This window comes from Euleptes europaea, chromosome 18, assembly GCF_029931775.1.
Source record: "Euleptes europaea isolate rEulEur1 chromosome 18, rEulEur1.hap1, whole genome shotgun sequence".
In the NCBI taxonomy this organism is placed as follows: Eukaryota; Metazoa; Chordata; class Lepidosauria; order Squamata; family Sphaerodactylidae; genus Euleptes; species Euleptes europaea.
Window position 1 is genome coordinate 19,286,013 of NC_079329.1, and position 7,828 is coordinate 19,293,840.

General features: G+C 42.3%; 1 protein-coding gene across 5 annotated transcripts; it reads left to right on the forward strand.

Annotated features, from left to right (window-relative positions):
• The first annotated feature begins 3,278 nt into the window (after positions 1-3,278).
• LOC130489981 (olfactory receptor 10A4-like) lies at positions 3,279-7,585 on the forward strand. 5 transcript variants are annotated; one of them, XM_056863771.1, is made up of 2 exons: positions 3,279-3,301; positions 6,664-7,585. In XM_056863771.1, exons 1-2 carry the CDS (start codon positions 3,279-3,281, stop codon positions 7,583-7,585), a joined length of 945 nt encoding a protein of 314 aa, XP_056719749.1. The 5 variants fall into 5 exon arrangements, with proteins under 5 accessions (XP_056719749.1, XP_056719748.1, XP_056719746.1 ...); XM_056863770.1 differs by lacking the exon at positions 3,279-3,301 and adding an exon at positions 3,773-3,784 and having other exon boundaries at positions 6,653-7,585; XM_056863768.1 differs by lacking the exon at positions 3,279-3,301 and adding an exon at positions 5,547-5,558 and having other exon boundaries at positions 6,653-7,585.
• Positions 7,586-7,828: the final 243 nt, after the last annotated feature.

Sequence of the window (7,828 nt, forward strand, 5' to 3'; positions counted from 1 at the left end):
AAGCAATAATGTCCATCCAGCTGCTTATTTATATTTCCCATAATGTTATAAATATTTGTCCTTATACAAATTCCTGGAATCACTGCATAATAATACAGTGATTGCTCTACCAACACCCAATTACAACAGAAAATCAAGTAACATAATAAGCAATTGAGAAATATCCTTAAAAATAAATGTTTTTGTACATGATCCTGAATGTCACATGGTTTTTGCAAACATCTGCTGGAAGTGTTCCAAAGAAAGACCTTGAATCTGGAGTGATAGTTAAAAAGGATAATTGGGCAAGAAGAAGCTAAAACTCTGTATAGATCTCACCCAGATAGTTTGACAGTACTTCAGGAGAGAGGTTAATGGATCAGCACACAGGAGGAGATCTCTTTGGGCTTTCTGCTGTAAGCAGTAAAATAATAGTACTGCTTCGATTGTTATGTTCATTGCTTTTGGTTTTTGAAAGGAAGAATACAGAACAGAAAATTTCTTATGAAAAAGGAAACAGGAATGCTAGTTGCTAAACATTGAAAGTGAGGAGGCGGAGCCTGGCCAATCTACTTCTAATGCTTGTGGCATTCTCTTAAGAGGAAGACTTAAGATACCAGTCTTTACTTGCTGTGATATTTCAAATGTGTTGCACTGCTTTTAGGTTATATTTTGAAGAGTCTAAAACTTCAACCTGCAGTTTGATGCTGAAGCATCCTTTTGGATGTTTAATTAAAAAAACCCAGTTTGATTGTTGTTCAAAATAGCAGCTTTATTTACCAAATAATGGCATTGGACTACATTGGACTACAATGACTCGTTCCATATTTTTCAAACCCCTCTCCAAAATTTGAGAATAACAACTCTATATTGTGTGTTTGATTTTGAAAAAGTTAAATGAATGACATCTCTCAAGAACAAGAATGACATCTCTCTATCTTCAGGTATTCCATAACAAAGATTCCACCACATTTCCAGATGTGATACTACCCAGCTGAAATACATTATAGAGTAGTTTAAACACTTTACTAACATTCCCTGATGGGACTTCTATAATTTATCCTAAGTGGAGGAAGCTCAGATAAATATATTCATCCATATTCTTTCCAATCACTGTGACATAATCTTCTCATTTCTGCAACAGGTAAGAAGAACAAGAAGAGTTGGTTTTTATACACTGCTTTTCTCTAGCGAAAGGAGTTTCAAAAAGGCTTACAATCACCCCCCCCCCCACAACAGGCACTTTGTAAAGTAGGCATGGCTGAGAGAGTTCTGAGAGAACTATGACTAGGCCAAGGTCACCCAGTAGGCTGCATGTGGAGAATCTAATCTGGTTCTCCAGATTAAAGTCTGCTGCTCATGTAGAGGAGTGGGAAATCAACCCCAGTTCTCCAGATTAGAGTCTGCAGCTCTTAACCACTATACCACACTGTTTTGATAGGATTGGTTTGCTGCACATTTTCTGAATATATAATTTCTACTTACAGCTCTATATCATTTAGGGGATAATAAAATCTACTCTCTTTAATCCAGCAGAAAGATTAGACTGTAACTATCCTGGAACAGCAGTTTTCAGAACACTTTAATTATCTCCACCACTCACAAAGGCTATGGTGGGTATCCATCCATCCATCCATCCATCCATCCATCCATCCATTCAGCCAGCCAGCCAGCCAGCCAGCCAGCCAGCCAGCCAGCCAGCCATTCATAGACTGCCTTTCTCAATGAGATCCAAGGCAGATTAAAGATTACACAGTAAAAATCAATACAATCAGAAGGATGGGACATCCAAGAAACAATGTAATCAGATTAGGATTGCAGAAATCTGAAATCAAGTACAAATCTAAAATAGAGCTGAAACAAAGCCTACATATTAACATGAATATTAAACAATGCAGAAAAAAGTAGGGCAATATCCATATCAACAGTACATGCTGTATGCAGTAGTATAGTCTGCAGTCCCTATCCCTTTATTAAAGCAACTTTCTTAACCATTCCATTAATACTGTAGCCCTATTACCTGGGTAACAATTCCCATCTGAATAATTCAGTTTTGCATTGTTTGAGAAATGCCAGGAGAGTGGGAGTCTTCTTGATCCCATCAGCCAGGCCATTCCATAAGGTGGAGGCCACTGCAGAGAAAGCACATGTACAGGCAGTGGTTGATGTTGCCCGTTTGCAGGGTGGCACCAGCAGAAGGCCCTGCTCAGATGAGCAAAGATGTAGTGGCAAAGCATAAAGGGAGAGGCAGTCCTGCAGATATGAGAGTCCAAGGCCATGAAGTGCTTTGTATGTGAGAGCCAACACCTTGAATTGAACCTGGTAACTGATAGGAGGACCTTTTGGAGGACATTGATCATAGGGCCACCATGAGTTGGAAGCAGCTTGACAGCACTTAACACACACATACACACAACTGATAGGCAGCCCGTGGAGTTACTGCAAAATGGGAGTAATATGCATGCTTCACCTAGTTCCTGATAGTAAACGAGCTGTAGCATTCTGTGCCAACTGGAATCTCTGAGTTGACTTTGAGGGGAGACCTACATAGAGTGCACTGTAGTAGTCTAGCCTTGTTGGGAGCTTTATGGACACAAACACTGGGAGCTGGGGGCTGTAGTAAAGAGGGGAGCTGGGAAAGATGTATGTGACATGAATGAAGCAGTAGCATAGATCAATGGGAAAATATACTTCCTTGAAAAGTTAGAATGAAGGAGAAAGTGGAGGAGGAGAAATAAGCCTGCTCAAGTCCATGAGAACTTGTAGAGGGGCTATTTCTCATTCACTTATGGATTTCTATGATATGTCCATTTTTGCAAAAGAAATACAAAGGCAGGAACAGGCCAATGTCTTAATTGTCCCCACAGCAATAGTCTTAGAAAAATCAATGGATGTAGTAGCCACATGAGCTTTACAGAAGTGTAATCCTTAACAATTATGTTTTATTTCATGATAGAGAATCATCAATCTTGTCTCATGGATGGAACACCAAAACAGGAAAAATAGCCACATTGCTTCAATATCCTAAAGTATGGAGCAAGCCCAAGCAGGTCTACCAAGAAGTAAGACCCATGTTTGTCAATGGGGCATCCTCCCAGGGAAGTGTTTTCAGTTTTCCATTAATTCTCTGAATCTCAAGATGGCCATGTAATTATTGATTCAGTTCTTTCTGGAAGAAAAAAAAAGGCTTAATGAGCTATTTCACTATGATTGTTAATGGCTCCAGGGAATTGGTGAGCAAGGACAGTCAAATCCCAAAAGTGACTAAAGGTAAATCATATAATTAAACCGAGTCACCAATGCAAAGTCTTTCCCAGTCAAAGTGGCTCCTCGGTGTGTTCAGAGGTTGGTGAATCGTTTATTGGTCTTTTTTTGTTTTTTTTACCAAACTCCTGCCATTTAACGCTGAGAATGAAATGGGAGAGATATAGATTGCATAGGCTATGCCATTGCTCCTCAGTTTCTGATATCTACAGTATGAGCCAGCATGATGTAGAAGAGCCAGCGTGGTGTAGCGGTTACAAGCAGTGGACTCTAATCTGGAGAACTGGGTTTGATTCCCCACTCCTCCACATGAGCAGTGGACTCCAATCTGGTGAACAAGATTGGCTTCCCCACTCCTCCACATGAAGCCAGCTGGGTAACCTTGGGCTAATCACAGAGTTCTCAGCCTCAGCTACCTCACAAGGTGTCTGTTGTGGGGAGAGGAAGGGAAGGAGATTGTAGTCTGGTTTGATCTTCCTTAAAAGGTAGAGGAAATCAGCATATAAAAACCAACTCTTCTTCTATGAGTATGTTTCCTTCTGTTTGTGATCACCAGTTTAAAAATGGGTGGGGTTATCATTTGGATTAATATGACATAACATTCATTTAGAAACACAAAGGGTTGGCTATAACCAGTTTTATCTGCTGCTGAAAAAGGAAAGATGGTTTCCTCTGACCACCCAAAAAGTCTATGCTGGAAATGAGAGAATCTGCTTGGACAAATGCCATGTTGGACAGAAATGGAATTGAGATTGAGGGGGAAAGTTACCTGTACCACAATGTTCATTCTGTGGCTTAGTATATAGGCATAGTGTGGGCTCTGGAAGCCTTGAAATCTATACTAGTGTGGACAAAGAAGAATGAGGAAAAGATGGGGAGGGCCTATGATTCAGTGGCTGAGCATCTGCTTGGCAAGCCAAAGGTCCCAGGTTCAATCCCTGGCATCTCCAGTTAAAGGGACTAGGCAAATAGGTGATGTGAAATACCTCTGCCTGAGACCCTGGAGAGCTGCTGCCGGTCTGAGAAGACAATATTGACTTGGATGGACCAAGGCTCTGATTCAGTATAAGGCAGCTTCATGTGTTCATGTGATGTAATATCAGCAAATGATTATGGTCTAGTTAGCGCATGCAGCAGAATTATATAGGAATCTGGTACAGTTCTAGGGGAGGGAAGAATGGGCAATACTACCTACGTTGGCAGGTGGGAAGTCTCATTTGTTGTTTAACAAGAAAGCAATCACTCCCCTTAATGCCACACATAGAAAACAAGGACCACACTGAGCCAGGTAGGCTATTAATCTCTCTCCCTGATGTACTAGTTCTTAAAAAAAAAAAAAATAGCAAGGAGTACTCCCAACCGGCAATCTGAACTAGTACAGCCTGGTATACTTGCTTGACATTCTTTGGAAGCTGAGAAAAGCCACATGACTGCAGAAGTGCTAGCAAAGTGAGTCTGGGAAAGGTGCTGGCAACAGACATGTGTTGCCAAAGCAGATAGTGATGAACATCTATTGTGACATGAAGGAGAAGGTGAAGAAGAGGAGTTGGTTTTTATACCCCGATTTTCTCTACCATTAAGGAGTCTCAAAGCAGCTTACAATTGCCTTCCTTTCCTCTCCCCACAACAGACACCTTGTGAGGTAGGTGGGACTGAGAGAGTTTGGAGAGAACTGTGACTAGCCCAAGGTCACCCAGCAGGCTTCATGTGGAGGAGTGGGGAATCAAACCCAGTTCTCCAGATTAGAGTCCACTTCTCTTCACCATTATACCACGTTTGCTCTCTAAGATACATTTAGAAGTGGAGCATTTCTGTTATATGAATCCTTTATTGACTCACATTTAACGTACCCACCTAAGATGTAACCAAGACACATAATGTCTGGAGAAGAGGATGTAGAGGGAGGGACATGATTGCTCTCTCTAAGTATTTTAAAGGCTGTCACTTAGAGGAGGGTAGGGAGCTATTAAGAGAACCAGCCTGGCATAGTGGTTAAGGTATCAGACTAGGATCTTGGAAACCAAGGTTCGAATCCCCACTCTGTCATGGAAACTTGCTGGATAACCTTGGGCCCGTCACACATTCTCAGTCTCGATCCTGGAAAGTATTTGGATAGGAAACCTCCATGGAACTCCAGGGGTGTGATGCAGAGGCAGACAATGGCAAACCACCTCTGTGTGTCTCTTGCCTTGAAAATTCTACTGAGTCACCATAAGCCAGCTGTGACTTCATGGCAAAAAATAATAGGGGGAGCTGTTCCTGTTGGAAGTAGAGGATAGGACTCACAATCATGGCTTTAAATTATGGGCAGAAAGGTACCGGCTGGATATAAAAGAAGGAGGAGGAGGAGGAGGAGGAGGAGAAGAAGAAGAAGAAAAGTTGGTTTTTATATGCTGACTTTCTCTACCACTTAAGGCAGAATCAAACAGGCTTACAATCGCCTTCCCTTCCCCTCCCCACAACAGACACCCTGTGAGTTGGTGAGGCTGAGAAAGCATGACTGGCACAAGGTTACCCAGCTGTTCGTGTGTAGGAGTGGGGAAACAAATCCAGTTCACCAGATTAGCCTCTGCCGCTCATGTGGAGGACTGGGGAATCAAACCCGGTTTTCCAGATCAGACTTCACCACTCCAAACCACCGCTGTTAACCACTATACCATGCTCTCTCTTTATTGGGGGGGGGGGATTAAACAGTAAGGGTTGTTCAGCAGTGGAATTGGCTGCCTAGGGAGGTGATAAGCTCCTTCTCACTGGCAGTCTTCAAGTAGCAGATAGAGAAACTCTTCTCAGGGATGCTTTAGGCTCATCCTGCATTGAGCAAGAGGTTGGACTAGATGGCCTGTGTGGCCTCTTCCAACTCTATGATTTTATGATTCTATGATTTGAATGGATTGTCCTTCAGTAAGTTTAAAAAGGTAATACCTTTCAGTTAGGTTCTTAGCAAGGGAGTGAACATCTCCATCTCCCCCTCTAACATAACATTTTATTTTAATTGTGTTTATGTGTAGTATGGGATTGCAAGGGATTGCTGTCTCATTCGTGTAAAAGGAGAAAAGTAATGAGAAAAAGATAAATATTCTAGTATTGATCAATGAAGAGAAAGGCAAGCAATAAAAAACTCAAGTGTTTAAGAGTGAAGTCTCAAAATTCATGTTTAAATATTTCCCATCTCCCCACATTGTCCATGCCTAAAATTATTCTTGGTTGGTTACTGTAACCTGCATTAACAGAATTATGGTAGGTGAACAGATAAAGAAAGGTAGAACCAAGTTGCTTCTGAGCCCGGCTTTTGCTGGGGAGGGCAGAGTAGAAACAAGATGAAATACATACATCTTCAGAAAATTGCCAGTACAATAAGCCATTTATCACCCCTCCAGACACTATGAGAAGGACAGAAAAAACCGAAGAGAATCAGACCAGTGTTACACAATTCATTCTTGTTGGGTTTTCCAATCATCCTGAACTGCAAGCCCCCCTCTTCGTCATCTTCCTTCTGGTGTACACCATAACTCTAACTGGAAATGTCCTCATCATTCTCATCACAACAGTGGACTCTGCCCTTCAGAGCCCCATGTACTTCTTCCTCCGGAACCTGTCTTCCTTGGAAATCTGCTTCAATTTGGTCATTGTCCCAAAGATGTTGGTGAACTTCCTGACAGAGAATAAGGCCATCTCCTACGCTGGTTGTGCTACGCAAATGTATTTCTTCTTCTTCTTTGGCGCTGCTGAGTGCTGCCTTCTCGCTGCGATGGCATATGACCGATACGTTGCCATCTGCAACCCGTTACGCTACCCTGACATCATGAGCAGAAGAGCTTGCTTCCAACTGGCCGGTGCTTCATGGTTCTCAGGTTTCCCTGTGTCTACGGTCCAGACCACGTGGATATTCAGCTTGCCGTTTTGCGGGCCCAACATAGTCAATCACTTCTTTTGTGACAGCCCTCCAGTACTAGAACTGGCCTGCGCTGATACCCACATGTTTGAAATTGAAGCTCTGACGGCCACAGTACTCTTCATCATGCTTCCTTTCCTCTTGATTCTGCTCACTTATGTCCGCATCATCTCTACCATCCTGAGAATGCCATCAGCAGAGGGCAGGCACAAAGCTTTCTCCACTTGTTCATCTCACCTCGTTGTGGTTACTCTGTTTTATGGCACAGCCACTTCGACCTACTTCAGACCCAAATCAACCTACTCTCCAGACACAAAGAAGATCCTCTCTCTCTCCTACACGGTCATCACCCCCATGTTAAATCCCATAATCTACAGCTTGAGAAACAAGGAGGTCAAAGGTGCATTGAAGAGAACTCTGGGCAGGAGAATATTTATGCACCAAAAATAATTTTGTTTTGTGGTAGTAGTGGCTGCATGAATTCTGGGTTGTTGATGTTGTTTGAGGATTCTGTTATATTGTGCTGTTACCCACTTTAGGTCCAGAGTTAAGTAAATAGATGCTTATCACTTAATGGCTGCAAATGAAAAAAGTGGAGGTGTCTCTGTGTGGGTTTATTGGGAGGGAAAAGGTGGTTTTATTCTTGGTTGTACTTGTGGTTGTATTTTAGTTGTGGTTTTAAAAGCTTGTGGT

What these genes read in the sequence shown, in the direction of transcription:
- LOC130489981 (XM_056863767.1), top strand. Translation starts at nt 6,626, where the DNA reads ATGAGAAGGACAGAAAAAACCGAAGAGAATCAGACCAGTGTTACACAA.